This window comes from Physeter macrocephalus, chromosome 16 (assembly GCF_002837175.3).
Source record: "Physeter macrocephalus isolate SW-GA chromosome 16, ASM283717v5, whole genome shotgun sequence".
Lineage (NCBI taxonomy): Eukaryota > Metazoa > Chordata > Mammalia > Artiodactyla > Physeteridae > Physeter > Physeter macrocephalus.
The window spans coordinates 7631246-7653828 of NC_041229.1; the positions used below are offsets into that span (position 1 = coordinate 7631246).

At 54.3% G+C, this 22583-nt stretch overlaps 2 protein-coding genes across 12 annotated transcripts in view; one reads left to right on the forward strand and one right to left on the reverse strand.

Annotated features, from left to right (window-relative positions):
* KIRREL3 (kirre like nephrin family adhesion molecule 3) overlaps positions 1 to 877 on the forward strand; it is a 134133-nt gene extending 133256 nt beyond the window's left edge. The window contains exon 18 of the mRNA XM_007124682.2: positions 434 to 877. Within this exon, the coding sequence (XP_007124744.2) occupies positions 434 to 877 (444 nt within the window). The remainder of the gene's footprint in view (positions 1 to 433) is intronic.
* A 9050-nt stretch (positions 878 to 9927) lies between these two features.
* Positions 9928 to 22583, reverse strand: part of ST3GAL4 (ST3 beta-galactoside alpha-2,3-sialyltransferase 4) — a 34538-nt gene continuing 21882 nt past the window's right edge. For 5 of the 11 annotated variants that reach the window (XM_028501243.2, XM_055091638.1, XM_028501242.2 and 2 more), the window contains 10 exons: positions 17674 to 17746; positions 17289 to 17397; positions 16794 to 16874; positions 16500 to 16597; positions 16247 to 16307; positions 15724 to 15819; positions 15438 to 15627; positions 14649 to 14792; positions 10833 to 10976; positions 10383 to 10561 (listed from right to left, as the gene is read on the reverse strand). In XM_028501243.2, coding sequence (XP_028357044.1) covers positions 10475 to 10561; positions 10833 to 10976; positions 14649 to 14792; positions 15438 to 15627; positions 15724 to 15819; positions 16247 to 16307; positions 16500 to 16597; positions 16794 to 16874; positions 17289 to 17397; positions 17674 to 17689 — 1026 coding nt within the window. In that variant the 5' untranslated portion in view covers positions 17690 to 17746 and the 3' untranslated portion in view covers positions 10383 to 10474. Of the gene's footprint in view, positions 10562 to 10832; positions 10977 to 11206; positions 11279 to 14648; positions 14793 to 15437; positions 15628 to 15723; positions 15820 to 16246; positions 16308 to 16499; positions 16598 to 16793; positions 16875 to 17288; positions 17398 to 17673; positions 17747 to 22583 lie in introns of those variants that run through there. The other 6 variants (XM_024131308.2, XM_055091636.1, XM_055091634.1 and 3 more) reach the window with 4 other exon arrangements.

Genomic DNA, 22583 nt, shown 5'->3' on the forward strand with positions numbered 1-22583 from the left:
CTGGTCTTCAGCTCTGACGACCCAGGCCCCAGTTCCAGGCACAGGTAGGAGGGACAGTCCCCCACAAAGGCACCTGCTCTCTCGCCCCAACACCCAGGAGGTGAGAGAGTTAAGGTTGAGCTCTCACAGTTCTCCCCTCCCACGACCTCCTCACCAATAACATTTTAAATAACGTTTCCAAGTTCCGAACTAAAACAAAAAACAATGAAAGCCTGGTTTTCACATGGCCTCGAGCTGCCCTGAAATAACAAAACGTACCGGTCAAGACCCCACTTGAACACCTGCCAGCATCCTGCCCAGGCTGACCCGACCGCCACCCCCAACACCTCTCCCGCTGTCCCCTTCCTCCTGTCTGTCCCTCTGGCCCTCCCCGTGGACGGCGGGACTGGCTCCCGTCCGGGGCTGTGACGCCGCTCTCCCCCCGGCCCCCCAGGACCCCACCAATGGCTACTACAGCGTCAACACCTTCAAGGAGCACCACTCGACCCCCGCCATCTCGCTGTCCGGCTGCCAGCCGGACCTGCGCCCCGCGGGCAAGCAGCGAGTGCCCACGGGCATGTCCTTCACCAACATCTACAGCACGCTGAGCGGCCAGGCCCGCCTCTACGACTACGGGCAGAGGTTCGTGCTGGGCACGGGCAGCTCATCCATCGAGCTCTGTGAGCGGGAGTTCCAGCGGGGCTCGCTCAGCGACAGCAGCTCCTTCCTGGACACGCAGTGTGACAGCAGCGTCAGCAGCAGCGGCAAGCAGGACGGCTACGTGCAGTTCGATAAGGCGAGCAAGGCCTCGGCCTCCTCCTCCCACCACTCCCAGTCCTCTTCCCAGAACTCCGACCCCAGCCGGCCCCTGCAGCGGCGGATGCAGACTCACGTCTGAGGATCCCGGACCCAGGGAGGGCGGGCCGGGGAGGGGCGGGGCCTCGACCTGGCTCTGCAGAGACTTTGCAGAGGACCCCGGAAGCAGCCGCCTCCAGGACGGCCCCCAGGGCCTCGGCCACCACCCTCCTGGCAGCCCCGAGCAAGCACAAACGCGGGCCCAGCGGCAGGGCATCGGGGCGTGGAGGTGGGGACGCGGTCAGAGGGTGCCGCAGAGCGCAGTGTGCTCCGTGCTGGCCGCCCCGGGCCCCCGGCCCTTTCCTGGCGGCCCCTCCTCTACCTGCTCCTCGCACAGGCTCCAGAGGCAGCTATAACTCTGCTTTCATGAAACTGCCGTCCATGCTCCGGGCTTCGGAGGAGCTCTGCCCCTTGCTGCCCGCAAGCCCTCGCCCCAGTCCCACCGTGCCTGTGCTCCTGTACGGCCCCGGGGAGCGGGGGTGGGGGTGGGGGTCAAGTGCTTGCCGGCACTGAGCCGCCCCAGAGACCCCAGCGGCCCCTGCCGTTCCTAGTCCAGACCCCAGAGGCTGAGAAGCCAGAACGGCCCGGGCTGCCACACTGGCCCGGAGCCCACCCCCAGTTTGTTCGGTGTTTTGTGTCCATACCCTTACAGTTCTGTCCTTGGACTGGATGCCTCTCAACTCTGAGGTGGGACTGGCCCAATCAGAGACTGGTGTCTGGAAGGGAGGGGGAGGGAAGGAGGGGGGAGCGTGACACTCGGGGACCCCTCGCCAGGCTGTGCGACTCAGAGCCTCCCCACGTACCCCTGCTTCGTGTACTCCCCTCCTCCCCTCTGCACATTCGGAGTCAATATAAGGAGTGTGAGAGCTTCTCTGGTCAGGGTTCTTTAAACAGCCGTTGGAGAGACTGTGTCCCAGGATTTGTGGGGTTTGAGGGGACTAGGGGGCAGGCCTTTAAGGTGATGAGACTCACCTTCTCAGCTGAGCCTAGATTCACACAAGGAACCATGGTCCTGTCCTCAGTAAGGCTCCTGGGGCCAGAGAGAAAGCATATCTGCACCTCACTCCTGCCTGCCACCTGAGAATAAATGTTAGGGGACATTCCTCCAACAGATGCGTTCTATTCTTTTGTTCCTGCAGAGTCACAGCAAGACCCCAAGAGCTCAGAGGATGCTTTGGGAACGCAGGGCTCCTTGCCCTGCTTTGATTTGGTTTTCCCAGACAGTGGAGAGCTCTGGTCGCGGTGACAATAGGACCTACGGGGCAGACTCCTCTCCTTGCAGATGTGCCCAACCCAGAGGGCGCACGAAACCGGGCCTCACCAACCACCTGCCTCATGCCAGATACAGCTCAGGGGCAAAGGGGTCAGACTGCACATTGGAGGGGTCCTTCTAGGCCTTTCTCTCAGCAATATTCTGCAAGGGCGGCTCCCTCCGTTGGGGGTTCAGGGGAGGAGGCCCTCTTCAAAGAGCCTGTGCCGCCAAGCAGCCCAACACTCTGAGACTCAAATGATGTTCTAAGAATGGCTTTGTGTGGGTGGAAAGCTTGACATGGTGATGGCAGACAGGCTGGGGTGGATAAACAGGGCCAAGTTAGGATGCTATCTCTGCAAGTAGGATTCAAATGGAACTCTGGAGAACCCACACTGTCCCGAAGGTTGGAGGCTCCTCCTCAGATTTAGACCCTTCTCCTCCAACCTTCCCCGGGAGTCCTTACCCACCATGGGAACCTTCATCACAAAAGTCTGTGCTGCTTTCCTCCACTGATGACTTGGATGGCCCCACCCCACAGATGGTATACATAGCCTTCCTAGAGCCTCCACCCAGAGGATGTTTCTGCTTCCACCATATTTCCTATTGCTTCAAAACCCTCCACTTCCTTAGATATCTTCCTTTGCAGCACCCAAGCCTGAGGTAGTAGAAACTGATGAGGAATATAAGTGTACATCCCAGCCCCACAACCTGCTCCTGGTACCATTTCTGGCCCAGCACAGATGCCTCTGGGCTCCAGGTTAATCTTGACAAGTTTTCTTCCTTCCCATATACGTTTTGCCTTTGCCAGAGAGGAGTAAGGATCTAAGATCAGATGCCAAATGCCTTGGTGTGCTAGAATAAGGAAGAGGTTGACCTAAGAGGATCTGTCCATTCATTTCTCCCAGTCTTCCCCTTCCTGGAGGTGGGCGGGAAATCTACCTCCTAAGCCTCACCACAGCCTGCCTTGCCCCTTACCCCCTGCCCACATCCTCCCCCTCCCCACACACAGCACTTATAATAGGATGGAGGTACCCATTCTTTCTTGGAACCCAAGGTTATGGCACAGAATAACCTGGAGAACAGGGAAGAAATCTGATCTCCTGGAGAGCAGAACCCTCTTCTCCCTTGGGAGCCTCAGACACTCCCAGGGTGGGAACGTGGACATCACGGAAGATGGGGCTGCACAGTCGAGACTCGGCTACACGGGGCCCACCCCCTGAGCTCTCTCCGAGGCACAAACACAGCAAAGAGTTGTCGAAAGGGTAGGAGATCACAAGTAAGGCCCTGGTGAAAGAGATGAACATAGACAGGGGAAATCAGTAGGCTCTGGTGGCCTCTGGACCACTGAGGCACTGAGAAGGATGCTGGACTGAGCAGTGTGCACCCTTCAACCCCTCTGACTCCATTTACTTCTCACGTAGCAGTGAGCGGACAAAAAAGCTGGTAAAGGGAAGTGTTTAAAAAAAAAATATTCTGTGGGAAGCCCTGAATTTCCCTGTAGGTGATTTCAAATGAACTGAAATGAGTGCTTCACATTTATAATCATTTAATTCTCACAATTCTACCAAGTATTACCATTTTACAGACGAGGGAGTGAACTTAAAGAAGCCAAAAGACCAGCCCAAGGTCACAGAGCTAACAAGTGACACCACGAGATTTAAACATACAATTTCCTCTGTGAAACGCTTCCATCCTACAGTGCAAACCCAAGGCCACTTTCATCCTAGAATAAGATGAAAACGGTCGACGCTGAAGGCCATGAGCTGGGACCCACTCGGGGGCAGGCTGAGCAAGGACAGGCCACAGCTCCAGTAGGAAAGCAGGACTAGCATTCTCCACCGCCAGTCCCCAAATGACCTGGAAAGACCACAGCTCCCTGGGAAAGCTCGTCTGTGTATCAAATCACCCCCACCCCTCCCAAGGCCAGGATCCAGTTTTCTGATAGCTTTACAATTCGTTACTGGCTCCGAGTCACTGGATGGGGGCCCAGTTTCTGACTCTCAGGCTCACTATCAGTCTGGAAAGGCCAGGGTTATTTCCATCACGTCTTCAGCTTTCATGGAACAGGAAATGGCCTCATACAAAGCACTAGAGCACCACAGCAAATCCATCTCTGATGGAGACTACTGAAACAGTGCTCTAAAGGAATAGGCCTTGAAGCTGCCTTTGAGCTTCCGGAGTGGAGAGGAACAGGGGGGAAATAACAGCAAATGTGAAGCAGCCCTTGGGAGATTTCTCAGAACAAGAGAAAAGAGCCAACAGGAATTCTGCTTCTTGCTTCCTATATGGGGGCGGCATACACGAGGCACTGTGGCCTTTGCTATTACGGGATTGGAACTGAAATCGCCAGGTACACACTCCAGGAGTCCCATCAGCCCTTCCCAGGTATCGTGCTGGTTTATGATGGCGCCAGAAAAAAAGACGAGGGGGAGTCCTGTGATTAGTTTCTTCTCTAGTAAGTTCCCCTATAAAATCAACTCTTTATAAAAATAAAAGTATAAATATTTAAATAAAAACTATCCTAATTTGCATATAGATTTTTATTTAAAATACCACTTGGGGTGCCTGCTTAAAGAAACATGAATGTTTAGACATAAACTGATGACATCTCAACTAAATCTTGACGTTACTTCCCCTTTAAAAAAGCCTTTTAGCAGCCCCTTATGGAAGCTGTTTTTAGGAGCTGTAACCACACGCCGGCCATTTACAGCTTCAGCATGGAAACTACAGGCGATCTCTGAGAGTCACTGATAAAACATTCCCTTGCTCTGACAGTTACTTCTTACACCCAGTAAGGCTCTCATCATCTTTTCCCCAACCCCCTATGTTTCCATCTTCCTAACTAGGTCATAAACTGGGAAAAAACAAATAAGGATTTGTTTTCCTGGATGAGTCCATTTGTGTTTTAGGGAGAGGACCATCCACTCTTTCCCTCTCTAACTGCTGCTCTTCCTGGATCTATCTCCTCCTTCTCTTTATCGGCGAAGTCTTGGACAAACACTGAAGGCTTTCGGACCACAGGCCCTGTGGTTTCATGCCTACCCCAGCCCTCATCTTTAAAAGGCCTTCTATGAACACATGCCGTTCACAGGATCCACTGTGGAGTTTTGGTCTACATCCCGGGTGCCCATATCTGCCTGCCATTCCATGTTCCCAGGGCTCCTCTCTGGATCAGCCCGCTCGGCCCACCCACAGGGCCGGAACAGCCGCAACCCCTGGGCCAAAAGCCTCCCTTGAGCTCACTGATCAGGGAGCCCCGGTCACACAAAGGAATCTCCTTCCACTGCTTCTCAATCTACGACCCTTGGAAATATCTTGGAATGCTACGAGAACATTCATATAATGCTCCTTAATAGCTGTCTTCTTTGTGGTGAATCTAAAGTATTCATGCTCAAAAACAAGGTATGTGAAGTCTCAGGAAACAGGTCTTCTTAGGGAGAAGTGGGGTCTTATTAAATAGACCTTCTCTGAAATCTACTCCCCATTATGCAAGAGGAAAAGTGCTACTCAGGATAGGAGCTGAATCTAGGGATTCACTCCCCCTGAATGGATTCATCCCCCCTCAACTAGGCAAAGAAAAGTTCAAGGGGACTGAGCTCAAGATACCACCTTCACCACCTTTGTAAAGAAATTAATTAAAGGGCCACAGCCTTGCTGCCCAAGGACTGGAGAACAAATTCATGACACTAACGGGAGAAATACGGAATGAAGAAGGCGTTAGAGATAAAGTGATACAGATAAGGATTCAGGACTTCTACAGCAGAATTTTCAGATGAGAATTTTCTGAGTTTTATTTAAAAGTTTCCCTAGCTCTCTTGCCATGCAGGGCTGCAAGTGGAACAGAAATCTACAGAGAAAAAGAACAGAACTGGAGAGAATCTCCCTACCAGACCGTAACTTGTCCTCTTGTGATATTTTTCCTCAGGAGAGAAACAACATTTTTAAGCAAGTGAAGACACTCCTTAAGTGTTAAAGTTGGTGATGTACATAAATAGTGTTTTAGGAAACCTCAGAATAACAGACGGTTCTGGAACAGCTTAGTTCAGTAATTCCAACTGTGATTCCCCTGGGGTGATTTCTCTCATTGCCTCCGCCAGCTCCACCCTCCCAGTCTTGCAAGATTCTCCAGAGGAAACAGCGCCTCCATTGAGGGGTGCAGTACTTTCAGCTGGTCTTCCCCGGGAACCTGAAATCTGGCTCCCAAAGTTGTTTTCCCTGAAACCTTTTGTCAGATCCTCTGTGCTGACCCTCCTAGACAGGACTGTGGTCTCCCCAACCTGCTCCCAGCCATCCCTTTAAGAGGTGGAGCCCTCCAATACATTTGGGCTGCCCCCAAATCTGACATTTAATGAGACCCAAGGTTCATCTCTCCGCTTCATTTCCCGGGTGCAGGATCTCCACAAACTCTAACAAGAGAGGGAAGGTCACTGAGGAAGAAATGTATAGGAAAACAGGCTATACCTACTGACATACACACACATAGATCCCTCCTCAAACTTTTAAGTTGAAAAGATTTCCTGGAACCACGTCTGGTACAAAACCATGGAAATGCTCAAAACTAACAACAAATAGTTTTCTGAAGCTATAATTAAGACATCAAAACGGTCAGATGGTTTAGGGGAGAGCTTACCAACTCTGAAGATGTACTTCTAAACCTTAGTTTAGGAACCTACCCTGGTATGCTGCATGCCATGGAAACGGATAATGCCACCCAAGAAACCCCTTTCTCCAAAGACCCCTGAGAGCATCTGACTTCAACTTGAAAGCCACTGCCAGAGAGCAGTTTGAACTCACAGTTCTTTGTTGGATTCTGCAAAGCCTGCATTTGAGTCCTCTCACCAATGTCTTAACCTTCCTCTCCTTACCTTGTGGGTGACTTGAAGACAAAGACTTTTCTGTAATTAGCCGTACCTGGGCATACGTTTGGCCCTTCAGATGGACCTCAGTTGTTCCATATGCTTTCCGGTATTTTCCATTATGCAAGGTAGCTTTCCAATCTAATATTTTTGTCATACTTTACAGTCTACACAATGTTCTTCCAGACATATCCCCACTAGATCCTTAAAACTTCATTGTGAGACAGGCACGCGTAATCACTACTTTACAGATTACGTGGCAGAGCACGGTTGTGTATGCGCTTACACCTAACTGCCTCACGGACAGAACTGCTTCCGAGTTCAAACTTTTCGCAGGCTGGCCAGTCTCTGGGATGGATGTATTGGATGTATTCATGTCCTCGGAAAGTGTAAATAAAACCCGAAGTGTTCAAAATTGAGACACGCCACTTGATGTGAATATAGAACATCATTTCAATGTGTTCCTGGGCTAGATAAAGACCTAAACTCTGTCTTGCCCAGCTAGGAGGTGGAGCTGGGAGTCCCGCCTCTTCTCCGGGCCTCTGTGGAGGAGAGACGGACCTCACAGTCTACACTGCACGGAGCAGATATCCTCCGCTTCCTCCCAGTCCTAGTCTGTTTCACCCCCGCCCCTGCGGTGAAGTCAACGTAAGTCACGTGACCGAGGCCCAGCGGGCGCTCAGACGAGCCCAGGGAGACAACCGCTGGGAAAACCGCGGCTCCGCTGCAAACCGGGCAGACGGGCGAGGCCTCAGCGGCCGTTGCCAGGGCCGGAACCGGTTGCCAGGGAGGCGCCAGCCTCTCAGCGCGCCGAGAGGCTCGCCACAGCTATAGAGCGCCGCTCTGAGGCGGGGGGAGGCCTGTCCCGCGCCCGCGCGGACGACGCATGCGCGTCCCGGCCTCCGCCCCCGGCCGCCGAAGAAAACCGCGCGTGCGCCTAATTAACGCTGCTCAAGGGCTCCGGGGATTAGGCTGGGCTGTGCACGCAGACCGTTGAGTCGGATGAGGTTCGTGAGATCATCCTGTAGTCTAGACGACCGGAGCAGTGGTTGCGGGTGCTTGTTAGAATTCCAGATTCCTGGGCCGTACCCGCAGCGGCCTGGGTAAAACCCGAGAATCTCCATTCTTAGATTATGCCCAGATAATTCCGGCATACGTCCTCATTGGCTGGACCCTCCCTCCTGTTTCAAGGGATGTAGGAATTGGAGCAGAGACGTGGAGAAGTGATCAGCCCAGGGTCGTCCAAAATTAAGTGACAGAGCCAGGTGGAGGACCCGGATTTGTGGACTTGCACCCAAGTGCCTTCCCTCTGCTGTGCCCTGCTTCCCCGCCTGCCTCCTTTTCGGAGCACGGCTTAATCACGACCAGACAGGCTGGCTGGCAGGCAGTTCATTCACATCGGTCAGGCTAACTGAAGAATGAAAGTTCCTTTCTCAGACCGCCAAAGAACCCCATCCAGCAAGTTCACATCAAAGCTCCACTGCCTGCTCCTTAGCTGGGCGATGCTGCCTCCATCCACCTAGATTGGGGCACCCTGGAGAATGCACACCCCCCAGGGAACAATGGCCAGTCTGGGGAGTATACACCCCCTCTCCATACACACTCATGTGTGGATGTGATTATGTCTGCATGTGGTATCACAGGCTTCACGCAAGAATGTAAACCGCTCCTGTGTCTGCATGCGTGTGTGTGGAGTTTAGGGGGCGGGGGGGGGATGAGTTTGGATTCTCGCTCGAGTTTAGGCACATTCAGTAACAGGCAGTGGCCCCAGTCCAGGATAGCCGGATCATATGTGCTGACAGCCACTTTCAATGGCCTGGACGGGGAACTGGACACTCCCATGCATACCCTTACGAGAAGCAGCTGGAGAAGCATCAGGAATCAGCAGAGCTGAGATCCCCGAACACACTCACGCCTGTGACGCCTGTCGGAGTCAGCAAGGCCCCCCATGACAAAGCCTGGGGGACGAAGCTGGCCTGTGTGGTGGAGAAGGGAGGGGGCTTGGGCTGCAGCCCAATTTGCTTTCAGAATTCCCTGTCTCCCCTGGGGGGAGAGCAGCTAGCAAAAGTGTTCTGCCAGGCTTCTGTCCATCCATTGCAATGGTCCTCTGTTGCTCCCAAATCTCTGCCCCTCTTTATCTGTCCTGTCCCAGCCTTGCTGTCTCAAAACCTCAAGGCTTCAACTCTTTCCAAGAAAGCCAGGAACACAGCTGTGAGTCCCTTCCCTCTGGGGGAGGTCCAGCTCTCCCTCCTGGCTCCAGATGTAAAGGAACAGCTGTGAGAGTGGCAGGAAGCCCACTTGGCAGCTAAGCAGGGCCTGGGGAGATGAGGAACAAAGCGGGGTAGAGACAGGCAAACAGCAGGGCTATATCAATTCTAGAGACTGGGGGAGGGCAAAAGCATTTCATCCTGTGGCTCGGCGACTGGCTGACAGGCCTTGCCAAGGCCTCAGACGCCCCCCATGACCTGCCCATCCCAATTCTGGCTGCCTGGGCCACTGGCAGGACTTTCTGTAAACTCCATTTTATGATTCCCACTTAATCTGAGAAGGGAAACTTGGCTTTCTTTGTCTGTCTCCACCCCTGTCCTCAAACACACACCTCCCAGAATGAGATTTTGGAAAAAAGGCTGGTGAGGGAGAGGAAGGGAGGTGGAAGAGGGTGCTACCACTCCACCCTGGCATCCTCCTGCCCCTCCCTACCTCTGGAAAGTAAACCAGGATGCAGATGCCAGGCTCGGTGTCCAGCAGACAGGACTGCTTGGGGCACCACTTGCTTGCCTGCTACGCCAGGGTGACAAAGCACGACTTGGCACCCACCAAGCGCTGTACTCAGTAAATAATTATTTCCCGAATGACCCTGGTCCACTCTGGGTCTCAGTGGGTCTTTAACAAGCCTGTCCACTGCCGGGAGAGGGACCCACTGCTGTGGCCCACTACGCATCCGTGTCTTCTTCACTCTGAAAGGACACAGGGTATCACAGCTGCTTCTGTTTTAGGAAAAATAGTTTAATAAGTCTGAAACCCCTTTTAGGTCCTCTCCTCCACGGAACCCCTGTGCCAGTGCTCTTCCCATGCCTGCTGGGAGGGAGCAGCCCTTCTCTGGAGGGCACCGCCCACTCCAGACGCCTCGCCCTCCTGGGGGCCTGCTCTGGGTCTAGGCCATAGTGGGTCCATCACTTTTGTGTAAAAAGTGAGCAGAACACTGTAATATGTCCCCTTTTCTGGATGCCATGGGGCCAGCCCACAGCATGTTCCTACCCCTTAATTAAATAGCCCGTTAAATAATCTCCCGGCACTGGCAGAGAGGGAATGCCACAGCAACAAGCCCCGTGCCTTGGCCGGGCTCCTGCTGCCTCAGGGCCGTCACCCTGACTCGATCTGGCCTCCACCAGAGCAGCCAGGGACACAGCCTCGTCTCAGACCTGGCCTCCTCCCCACACAGGGGAGGGTGAGTCCAAGCTGGCGCCCCCCACAGCCATGGATGGGGGCACTGAGCAGGGCAAGCAGACGGATGGGTACAGCTCCTGCCCAGTCAGAAGTACGTGAGGTTCTTGACGGCTCCGATTTCCAGCATCCGCTTGATGGCCAGGGCCTCTTGGGAGACATTGTGGCCTGACCACTGTGGAGACAGCCAAGGAAGCCAACTGAGGAACTCCTAGGCAGCTCCCTGGCCCTCCCCGTAAGCCCACACCCCGGGAGCTCCGTTCCCCATGCTGGCTCTCGGAAGGAAGACAGAATACAGGGGACGCTGGCCTGGGAGTCCAGATGCCTTGGTTCCAGTTCTGACTCTCTGTGTGACCTCACGGTGAGCTCTCTCTGGGACCACCCTCTCTCACTCAGTGTCCCCAGGCTGGTCTGCCCCACCCAGTTCACCAGCAGGGACCACTTACCACCATGGACTTGAGTGTGATATACTCATAGTAGTGAATGGACTGCTTCTTGTGGTGGGCGTCTGGGTAGCCGAAGCCAGCAATATGCACCATGTCACAAAGGTGGAGGGCCAGGGTGATGGCCAACAGCCCTGTGGTGGGCTTCTGAGGGACAAAGCGTGGGGAAGGTATTAGAGGGAGACTGCTTCTTTCAGCACCTCTAGGCCAGCGTTCTGCAACAGAACCTTCTAGTATCATGGAAATGTTCTTCATCTCTGCTGTCCTATATGGCAGCCACGAACCATACGGGGCTCATGCAGCTAAGGAACTGAACTTTTTATTTTATTCAATTTTAATTAAAATTTAAATAGCCACATGTGGGGAATTCCCTGGTGGTCCGGTGGTTAGGACTCCGTGTTCTCACTGCCGACGGCTCAGGTTTGATCCCCGGTCGGTGAACGAAGATCCTGCAAGCCGTGCATGGCAGCCAAAAAAACACACAAAAAAGCCACATGTGGCTCGTGGCTACCATACTGCAGACTATAGCTCAACACGTCTGGGGAGGGTTTGGGCCTTTGGGGATGAGGATGGCGATCAAGATGACAAAAATGATAGTAATGATAACATCTATGATTTTCGGAGCACCCGCTATGTGCCAGACACTAAGTATTTCACCCCATGTGTCACCTCATCCAGTCCTCACAAAAACACTTTGAGGTAGATAGTATTATTAGCCCCATTTTCCAGATGGGGAACTGAGGCTTACAACCGTTAAACAGCTCACTCAAGGAGTGGAAAGGTTCTGCTCTCCATCTTGGAGAACCTCACCTCTCCTGGAAGCCCCGAGGCTCTCACATTTCCGGGCTGCGTGCCCTTCATGAGGGTGGGCTCTCCCTCCTATAAAGTGGGGACAGCAGTACCTCCCCCACCCCCTACCGTATGGGCTGCTATGAGGACCTCACTTTCTCCACCCCTGAGCCATCCACGGGGATGGGCCACCTGATATTCTAACCTCACAAACCGCCTTCCTCAGCAGGGATGACCTGCCTTCCACTCCCCAGACCTTGTCAGATCCCCTAAGGCCAGGTGTTCCCCAGCTTCCCTTTCTGAGCTCTCCTATCCTTTCATGTCACTGCCTGCCCCGGCCTTCCGTTTCAGCCCTGTTGCTTTTACCGCCACTGTGTTATCTCACCCAGTTCAGACCTCTGCCAAACCACACATGCATCACCTTCTAGCAAACTCTTCTCTCCCCGTGTTTTCCTGTAATTGTTAAACATATTACCATCCACCCAGTTGTGCTGGAAACCTAGAATTGTCAGAAATCTCTCAATTTCACCTTAAAAGAAATGCTGTAGCACAAGAATTCTAAGATGAAGCCCAATGACCCCTTGCCCTTGAGAGTGTGTGTAACCTATGAATATGATGAGATATGTTACATTGTATCATATTGCTTAATATGGCACAGTAGACTGTAAAACAGATAGTCCTGGTGGGCTTGACGTAACCTCATGAGCTTTTATATCTGGGTCTAGAGATCAGCAGTGGAGGAAGTGCGAGATGTGAAGCACAAGAAGGATTTATCAAGCATTGCTGGCCTGAAGATGGAGGGGACCAGACAGCAAGGTATGCAGGCAGCTCTTACGTGCTGAGGGTACCACCCCTAGGCTGAAAACCAGCCAGGAAATGGGGACCTCGGTCCTGCAACCACAAGGAACCAAATTCTTCCAACAACAAGAATGAACTTGGAAGCAAATTTCACCCCCTGAGCCTCCAGACAAGAACGCAGCCCAGCTGCCAACTTGATTTCAGCCTTGTATACCCTACGCAGAGAATCCAGCCATGCTGTACTGGACATCTGACCTCCAGAACTATAGGCCAATACATGGGTGTTGTTTTAAGCCTCTAAACTGTGGTAATCTGTTAGGCAGTGATAGGAAACTAAAGTTCATCCCTTCCTCTCCCTCTTCCTCCTGCCAGGAGCTGGGTTCTGGTTCCTCATCTCTGGCTTCCCTCTCTAGCCTTCACCCTCTGCCATCAGGGCCATAAAACTCCTCTTTACTGCTCCCCACCCAACTCCATGTGCACTAGAACTCAGTGCCAGGGGCGTTGTTTGGTCTTGCCAAATGAAATACCTTTCCCCAATTCTCTGCTTGATGGGCCCCATGACCCCTTAGGGCCCAGCTCCAGTCTCACCTCTTCTGGTGGGACAGCCCCAGGCGGAATCCCGCCCCTCCTCTGAGGCCCCGCAGCACTCGGAACAACCCTCTATGGGAGCATTTTGCCATTCCAGGCTGAATCCTGCATGTTTATTCCGCTAGACCGAGTTTCCTTAGGGCAGAGAGCATGTCTTATTCCCCATGCATGCAAACTTAGGGCCTGGCACTGGGCAGCCACAAAAGCAGGCACTCAACATAGGAAGCTGAATCGTCGTAGATATTCAGTAAAGAATAAAATCATGGGGAGCTCCCTGGTGGCCAAGTGGTTAGGATTCCGGTCTTTCACTGCCGTGGCCCAGGTTCGATCCCTGCCTGGTTAGGGAACTGAGATCCCGCAAGCCATGCAGCGCGGCAGAAGAAAAAAAAAGAAATCAAATCGTTTATTCAAAACTTGGCAAATATTTATCGAGCGTTCACGGTGTGCCAATCTCCGTGATAAGCACATTATGTAATTATCTTTTTAAATTCTAGAATGCCTTTAAAAGGTCAGTACTCTTATTTTCCCTGACCCACAGATAAGGAAACCAAGGCTTTGAGTGGCTGACTGGCCCAAGGCCATACAGCAGGTAGCATAGCACCGTGAGTCCCGTGAGTCTCCTACCCCACACAGCCTCTCTGAGGGCTCAAAGATACGGTGGAAATACCTGCTTGGGAAGCTACACAGCGTGCCAAAGCCCGCCAGCAGAAGACCACTAGGGAGGGCGCTGCGAGCCAAAACCAAAACCAGAACTTGCAAACTGCACCCTGACTTCCCAAACTGTCACACCTACCAAACCATGATATGCAGGACCAACTGCACCCTCAAATTCTTTTAACTCCTTTAGACCAATATGCTCCAAGACTGCATCACAGATGAAGTGATCAAATAGTAAGCACAGGGCTCAGGCTGGGCTCCATATCCTAAACATAAGATTACTGACTGTTGGTCCTTCCCTGGCGGTCCAGTGGTTAGGACTCCACGCTTTTACTGCCGGGGATGCGTGTTCAATCCCTGGTCGGGGAACTAAAATCCCAAAAGCCGTGCGGCCCGTGGCCCCCCCCCCAAAAAAAAACTCCACGCTTTTACTGCCGGGGATGCGTGTTCAATCCCTGGTCGGGGAACTAAAATCCCAAAAGCTGTGCGGCCCATGGCCCCCCCCAAAAAAAAAGACTAGGACTCCACGCTTTTACTGCCGGGGATGCGTGTTCAATCCCTGGTCGGGGAACTAAAATCCCAAAAGCCGTGCGGCCCGTGGCCCCCCCCCCAAAAAAAAGACTACTGACTGTCCCAGCAAATCCCCAGTGTACAGATTCTGATCAGCGCCTGCCAAAGCCATCCTCTATCTCTAGCCCCCAAGCCCTAAAAACACCCTTCCCTGACTCCCCATTTTGGAGATGCCCCGGAGCATCTCAAGAGCGTGTGCCCTCCCTTGCTGTAAAAGCCAGAATACCTGCCTCTGATTACAGGTGTGTGCCTAGGGGCTGTGTGTTCTTCAGATGCGTGCTGCAGTCTCTGCTATTGTTTTCCCCTCGCCGGGGGGTCCTCCCTGGCCTTCTGGAGCCTCTAGGAAGTCCCTCGTACTTCCCACAGAGAACCCCAACCCTCTGGCTTCCCGTCCGTCCGTCTGCAGCCCATCATCACCTGCTTAATCTTGTATGGCTGCTGTATCGGCAGGCTCAGCAGTTTGTCAGCTGCCATCTCCATGAAGAAGGGGTTGAGAATCCGAATCTGTTTGGGGTTGACGTCCCAGATGAGAGGAGGCTGTTTCCAGAAGCCCTTTCGTACCTAGGCGGGTGGGGTTGGGAGGGAGAGAGCCAGTGGGTTGAAACGGGGAGGTGGGGAGGGGCTTCTCCAGGGCACAGGCCCTCGGGGGTGCGGGGTGAGGGGAGGGACGTGGAGGCCTACACCAGAGGTGGGAGAGGAGACCAGAAGAGAGGAGGAGGCACCCCCCAGGGGAGGCCAGGTGACATGGTGTGTAGAGTATGGGCTCCAACCATTGCCCACTTCCGAGCATAGCCACGCAGGTAGAAGGGGCTAGCTAAACACGTGGCGAAAAATGGACAGTTGGACAGTTCAGCTGTCAGCCGGATGGCAAAGAGACAGAGCGGACTTTCTGGAGTCCACCTAGAAGGACAGCGATCTCGACTGTTCTAACCTGCCTCCACCCGGAGATGACTACCAGCTGGTCCCTCCGCAGCCAGGCTTCTCACTGGCAAACGTATTTTGGCAGCTTCTCTGTCCCAAGCAGCCTCGAGCTTAGGGTGCCTTTTGCTGCTGCTGTCTGACTCCTGCAGTAGAACACTGAGCTCACGCCTTCCCCTTACTGGCTCCTGAGGACCGTGGGGCACACGTGATGGAGCGGCAGGGCCTGACCCGGGGGCGTCCCCATCCCCAGGCTGCGACCTCACCCCCGCCAGTCTCTCCACTTACGCGCTTCTTATCACTCAGGATGCTCTCAATCCAGTGGAAGTCCATGGCCTTGAAAGCTACCATGACAAGGAGTGTGTCCGGGTTGTCCTCCACTTTGGGGTTGAAGTGGGCGGATTCAGGGTAGAAGAGACGCATGGTGGTCTTGGAGCCCACGTCCTGCTCGTAGCCAGCCACCGGCGCGCTGTTTAACCTGGGAGGCAGCGGGGAGGATGCCCGTCACCTAGAGCCCCACTGGGTCTGTTTGCCGTCGCCCCCAAACGGAAGAGGGAAGGGCGGTCATACAGACCTGATGACCACGTCGTACTTGTTGATGGCCTCTCCCAGCGAGCTGTTGCGCAGCCGATGCCCGTTCCCCACCACCACGCAGCGGCGGCACTTGAGGCTGCCACGGGAACAGGGTGGTAAGACCCAGAAGGAGCCCCTGCTCCCGCCCCTCTTCACTCTCCTGTCCCGGTCTGCCCAGGCCCCCTCAGCCCCTGGCCCCCATGGACCAGGCATCATGCCGACCCTGCAGCCCTGGGCTTTCAAGGGAGAGGAAACTGAGCAGAGCACGGGAGAGACAGGGGAGGAGGGAAGATGCCCGGGGAGTGCCAAGAAGAAATTCCATTTCGGAGCCCCTGACTGCTGCCCAGGCCTGCCTGTTACCACGGCAATACCCTCAACAGCCTCTGCCCACTCCAGCAGCCTGATACCCGGGCTCAGTTGCCGTGGAGACTGGCATGCCTGCCTCCCCTGGAGACAGGCAGGCTCACTGGGAGGTGCTGGACCGTGACTGTTTCTCACTGAGGCAGGAAGGAGGGTCTCCTTACCTCTGGATGCTCTCTGGAACAGAGTAGCTGGTGATGGCCAGAACCCGGAGAAGCAGGTCTTCTACAAAAGAACCGCAACGGAAGGGGCTGATGACGACAGCCAGCTCTCCAAAGGCTGCCAGCCCTCCCTGCCCTGACCCCAGCATCTAGGCCTGGCTGAGAACCTGGGCGCTGGGACCACGGACAGCAAAACACGAGAAGCTGTGTGGCCAAGGTGAGGCCACCGTTCCCACCTGACCAGGCGGATACTTACCACTCCCCTTGGTCCCGTAGGGCAGCTCGTAGGCAGATGGCGTCTTGACCCAGAAATAATCCTTAAGCTGCAGGAAGACGGGCTGTTCTCGGGAGTAGCTGCGCCGAGGTGAAGGCAGGGTGGGGATGAGAAAGAGATGAATCTTCATGCCAGAAACAGGGTCAGACCCCTGACTCACATTATGTATACACACCAAGGCCTCTCCCTCCCTCACAGGCTGCACCTGACCCACGTCCACCAGCATGGTTCCCTCCATCTAGCCGGCACCCAGGCCCACCCCGCATCCTCACGTACTTGCCAAAGAGCTTGGAGGCTATCTTCTCCGCCTCACCCTGGAGGCATGGCTCCTTCTTCCCTGGGATGGGAAAATAAAAGCTGGAGACAGAAAAGGAGACAGGCAGGCACTCCAGTCAGACCTCCCGGGCCCGGGGGCCAGCTTTCCAGGCAGCCTCCACCTCCCCTCAGGGCACGTCGGCCCCAAGGCCCTGGAGAGCGACTCGAAGGCTGGAACGGTGTCAGCCCAAGTCCCACTCTGAGACGAGATCATTGCAAACCCAGTTCTTCCTTCTCCTGAACTCCCTGGGCCCCGGGGGAGTCATCCCAGGCCCTACCCCCCAAAACCCACCAACTCCCCTCACAGGGGATTCTGGGTTAGTCGTGTACGGGAGAGGTCATGCCCTGGCTCTTTGAACCCTCCTGTCCCCCCACTAGGTCCCCACCTCACGATGCTCCATCCCTGAGCCCGGTTCCCAAGAAGAACCCACAGAAGGACATGAAAGATGGACTCACAGCTCAATGTACCTGTCTTCTCGGGAGATGGAGTACCATACCATGACGACCAGGACCAGAGCCAGTGTGGCCAGGAGTTTCCAGCCTGCAGGGCGAACGCACAGAAGAGCTGGAAGCAGAAACAGGCAGGCACAGCCCCAGGCCACCGTCTCAGCTGCCCCAGCTGGGGCCTCTGCAAGGCCGGCTCAAAGCAGGCCCTCGCCTGGCCTTAGTTCTCTGGCTCAGGGCTTGGACCCGAGTGTTTCCGCTGTCCTTCAAGATGAAGACAGGGGCCCCTGGCTCCGTGTCAGTCCCTCCACAACCCCCGGCGGGTCCCAGGATGATGCTTACGACTGCTTCTGGGGAGCCCAGCCCTCAGGGTGGGGAGCTCTTGGAGAATACTCACGGGACTTGCTGATCATGTTTCTCAGGTGCCAGGGTTCCTGGGGAGAGCTGTCATCCCGGCTGCCTCGGGCCACCTAGGAGGTAGGAGTCACAGGTGTCTGGTCAGCGCCACAAACACTCTCGCCTAGACACTGGAGCAGGGCACACCCAGGAGGCCTGCCTCCTCCCGCCTCCAGAAAGCACAAAGCTGCTTCCAGGGTGGCCATCCAGGGAGCGGCCCTCCTCACCCTGGACATCTAACCCCTCAAAGGCAGCATCAGCGGTCCAGGTGGGGCCTACGCCCCAGAAAGGGAAACCAAGTCCCACCCTTCACGAATTCCGTCCCAGGCCAGACCAGCCTACCACAGCTTCCCCGGCACGGTTCCCCTCACTGTGTCCTCCCCCTCACTTGGACCTCGGAAGGGCCAGCTCCTCCAGGAAACAGATGTACCTCCACCCATTTTCTACATGAAAGTTAAGCTAACTGTACAAGGGCGTGATTCACATTTTACACAACTGAAGTTTATCTTTTCTCCACATCCAAGGCATTCCCTTAGTTCTGGCCACCATCCACCCCTCTATCATCAATCTCTCACTATTCCACCCGGATAGATCTGCTCGGGCCAGGCCCTGGGGTGACTGTGGGACCATCAGATGGTCCACAAGCCCTCTTGCAGCCCTTCTAGACTCTCTCTGAGTACAAACAGTGTCCAAGCCCTCACCACCAGGTACATGGGGGAAACTCAATGGAGGCAGGCTGTTTGAATAGGAGCACGGAGAGTGAGAAGGGTCTGATTGGTCAGAGAAGAGAAAGGAGACCCTTTCAGGTAAGGGCAGAGGCTGGCAAGGTAAGGACAGGGCTGCGGGAGGGGTGAGTTGCTACATGCACATAAACAGCGAGGTCCCTCCAGTCACAAAGCCAGCCAAGGACCATGCTTCTGCGTCACCGGGAAGAAATTTCTGCAGGTTTCACAGCCACACACAGAGGCACGAGATGCACGCAGAGTGCCAGTTTCTTCTCTCCATGACATCTTCCCCAATGATCTGGGTTGTAGGAATCAGATGGGCCACACACTAAACACAGATTCCAGGGCCCTTTCCTGGGATAGCTTCAGCCAGCTGGGGTGGGACCTGGGATGGGCATTTTCACAAGCTGCCCACGTGATTCTTTTGAAGGATCAGGAAAGGAAGGGAAGCCCTAGCGTTTGTGCTCTTTTGGGGAGAAATGAAAAATCTCAAATTATTTCTCAATGGTGGGGGACCGCATCTGGACGAGGTCTGGTTTTTGTTAGAAATCACAAATCGATTATCCTGTCCTGTTATGGAGCCGATGCTCAGCTCCCAGGGGCACTCCCCAGGCTTCACCCTGAGTCCCCAAATACCCAAGAATGAGAGTGTTGAGGGAAAGCGAAAGCTGGGTGGGGGAATGGGATATAGGGGTGGGGACCAGAGCCAGATGTTTTCAGTAGGGTCAGGAGGGCCCATCTCTGAATTCCAGTGGGGATGGGGGATGGTCCTGTCCAGTAAAGAAAAGCCCTAGAGTTGTAATCAGCAGACCCCAGTGAAAGTCAAGACCTACTGCTTTTCCGAGGGTGGCCTGCCTTCCCGACCTATCCACAACAACTGCCAAGTCATGCATGCCCTACCACGTTATCCCCTTCACACACCTCTCCTGATCTGTGTACTTCGTTTAGTTACTTGCTCTCTGTCTGTCTCCCCCACTGCATATAAGCCCTGTGAGGGAAGGAATCGGGTCTGTCTTATTCTCAGCTCGAGCCCCAGCATCTAGCACACTGCCTGACACACAGCCAGTGCTCAGCAAGTATGGAATGAATAACATATTGGGTTATCTTGGGGGAGTCACTTTTCCCTCTCTGACCCTCAGTTTCTTCAGCTGTAAAACTGGGAATTTGGCCTAATAAACGCATGTGACGCAAATATATTTATCAGATCAGCAGCCTGAGCCTCACCAGGGACCTTATTAGAAATATATAATCCCAGGCCCCTCCAGATGCACAAATCAGAAACTGCATTTGCGTAAGAGCCCCTGATGATTCACATGCACATTCAAGCTTGAGAAGCACTTGTCAAGATGGATGTCCTTGACCTTGGCTGAACGGGAGGATTGCAGTATCTGGGTCCCATAACTGGAAATTCTGACTTCAGTGGTCTGGTCTGGCACTGGAATTTGTTCAAGCACCCAGGGGCGATTCTAACCCAGCCAAGGTTGAGAACCACTGGTCCGGATAATGGCGAAAGCACGGTTCTCAATCTTTGATGTGTACGTTCTGACTCAGTGGGTGTCGTGGGTCCACATTCTAACCGGCTCCCAGGTGGTGCCCTGTGGCTAGGCTGGGACCGCACTGAGACCTGCAAAGCTCTAAACGAGATCCTTCAGGCTCTCACATTCTTTACATTATGAACTGCATCCTCTCCCACCCTCGGTGCTCTCAGTCCTCCTTTCTGATCAGGATGCAGTCCATCGTACACCATCTCCCTGTATCAGCAGGTCACAGCACTCGGGGCACAAGGCAATCAGCTGAGAAGCTGAGGCATTTACTGACCTCTAGACCCCACTTTCCAAGTCTTATTTAATTGGTTGGGCATGGGGCCCAGGCATTGGCCAGTCAAAAACCAACCAAACAAAAAAAGCTCACCTTTCTGGTGATTCTAACATTCAGCCAAAATGAAGAACACTACAGAGAGTGTGTTCTGCAGTAACCGAAAGTCAAGGACTCAGCTGTCCTCAGTGAAGGAGACTTTGGTGGTCGGAGGTGATGGGTCCTGAGCCTCAAGACAGCTACTCTTTTTTGACCTCTTCCCCAGTAAAGTTCTGCACTTTCCTCCTAAACTGTGCTCGTCTTGTGCTAAGCAGACCGGCTAGTCCTGGGGTCTGCTCCAAGAGACCCCCAGGGATGTCATCCACCCACCCACCCCCTCGCCTTTCTGGCCAAGCCAAGAGGATGGCTCAGCACCCCCAGGATTCCAGGAGCACGGGCTTCTTGGGCTGGCTGCTGCCTCGGGACAACCGGGAGCCTTCTCCCAGCAGCTGTCCCATAACACTGACAGCCCCTGGGGACAAAAGGACAGAAGAAAAGTCACAGCAGGTACCTGGGCAGGAGAACAGAAATCTGATCCACTCATGTCCAAGGTGCAGCGACCTCTGCCTGCCACCAGCTGCCCAGGAGACTGGCTCACCCGACCCGCTAGGTAAAGCTGACCCCAAGGCAGGAAGGCTGTGTGCCCTCCTGGTGCTCTGCTAAGAACCACGGTGTCCCCCGCTGCAGTGAGGCTGCTGAGCCCTGCCACGGAGTCGCCAAAGGGCAGAACTGGAGGACGGGGTGAAGAACAGAAGCCTCCTGCCGCCTGGCACGCAAAGCCACACACAGCAAGTGCTCAGTGGGTACCCGCTGTACCAAGATGAACAGAACTGGACGTCACCCATGGACATGGCATGACGCCAGGCCCTTCCAAGCCCTTGGGCCCATCAGAGGGCTGTGGCTTAATGTTCCTGAGAAGGGGGATGGGAAAACCAGTGGGGCAGAAACCGTAATCAGTGTCACTGTCCCTCAGTTCTGTGGGGAAAACCCGGAGCTGCCTGCCTGCCACCTCTAGACTCCCCTACCAATCCTGCTCCACCCGGACACTGGCTGGGTCCCCGCCCACCTTTCCAGCATTGTTCCCAACCAGTGATCCCCCTCTGCCTTGCTGCTTCCACCTCTCCCCGCTCCTCCACTCCCTTTGACTCAGAAACACAGTCAAGTCTCCCTGGACCTAAAACAAAACAAACCCCCTCTCTGCTTCTGTCTCCTCCTCAAGCTACCTCTGCATCTCCATCTTGAGCTCCAGTGGTCAAACTCCTTAATCTGTGCTACATCCTCACTTCCCACTCAACCCTCTACCCCTACTCCACCCCTGACCCCCACCCTTGTCTTTATGCTGAAATCGCTCTTGCCGAAGCCTTCAGTGGCCTCCTAATGGTCAAACCTGAAAAAGATCTATTTTCACTCTTCCCCGTACTCTGAAGCCTTTGCTGCTAATAGGCCGATGCTTCCAGGTCAAGACTCTCTCCAGGTTTCCTCCAAACTGGCTCCACTTCCTTTAAGTGCTGGCATTCTCCAGGGAGCTGCCCTTGAACCACTGCTCTTCCTCTGCTTGTTTTCACAGGCCCTACTCAAACCCTGATGATTCAAGCTCTTTTTCAGCTCTGTAATTTCTCTCCCAGATCCTGTCCTAATATTTCTAATTTTCTACTGCTCACCCTCCCTGGATGATCTTAAACTCTTCACACGTAACACGCCCACAACTGGACCCGCATCTCCCCGCTCCCCCGCTCCCCCACATTCTCATCAGCTCATCCGCCCAACATCTCCTTCGCCTTCACACCATCCCTAAGAAACGCTACCCATTCTAGCCCCAGTTCCTCGTTCCAGCAAACGCTTGCTGAACTCCCACTAAACGCTCGCCATTACAGGAGGCACTGGGATGTAAAGCTTGATAAAGCTCAGCGCAGCGTGAAGGTCACATAGTCTAGAGCCTCAGAAGTACTTCGGAAAGCAGCCTTCATCTCCTCTTCTTGAGCCCCGGGTTGATTCTAGATCTCACCCCAATTTATCTGCTTCCTAACTGGTCTCTTCGCCACAAGTCTTTCCTCACTCAAGCCTCTTCCTCAGAACTGCCAACACGGTATCTTTCTCAGAAACAGTTTGGATCAAACCACCCTCCTGCTTCAATCACTCCCCATTCCTTCAATGAAAAACCAAAGCTTTTTAGAGGCAGCCAGGGCTCTTCAGTCCCAGGCCCCAAGCCCTGCATGTGCATCTCGGAGCTCCTTCCACGTGCGCTGCAGGTGCCGCCTTCTTCCACAACCCCACCTCTGCACGGGCTTTCCTCCAGCAGGAAGACCCTACGCAGCCCCCGTTAGCCTCGACA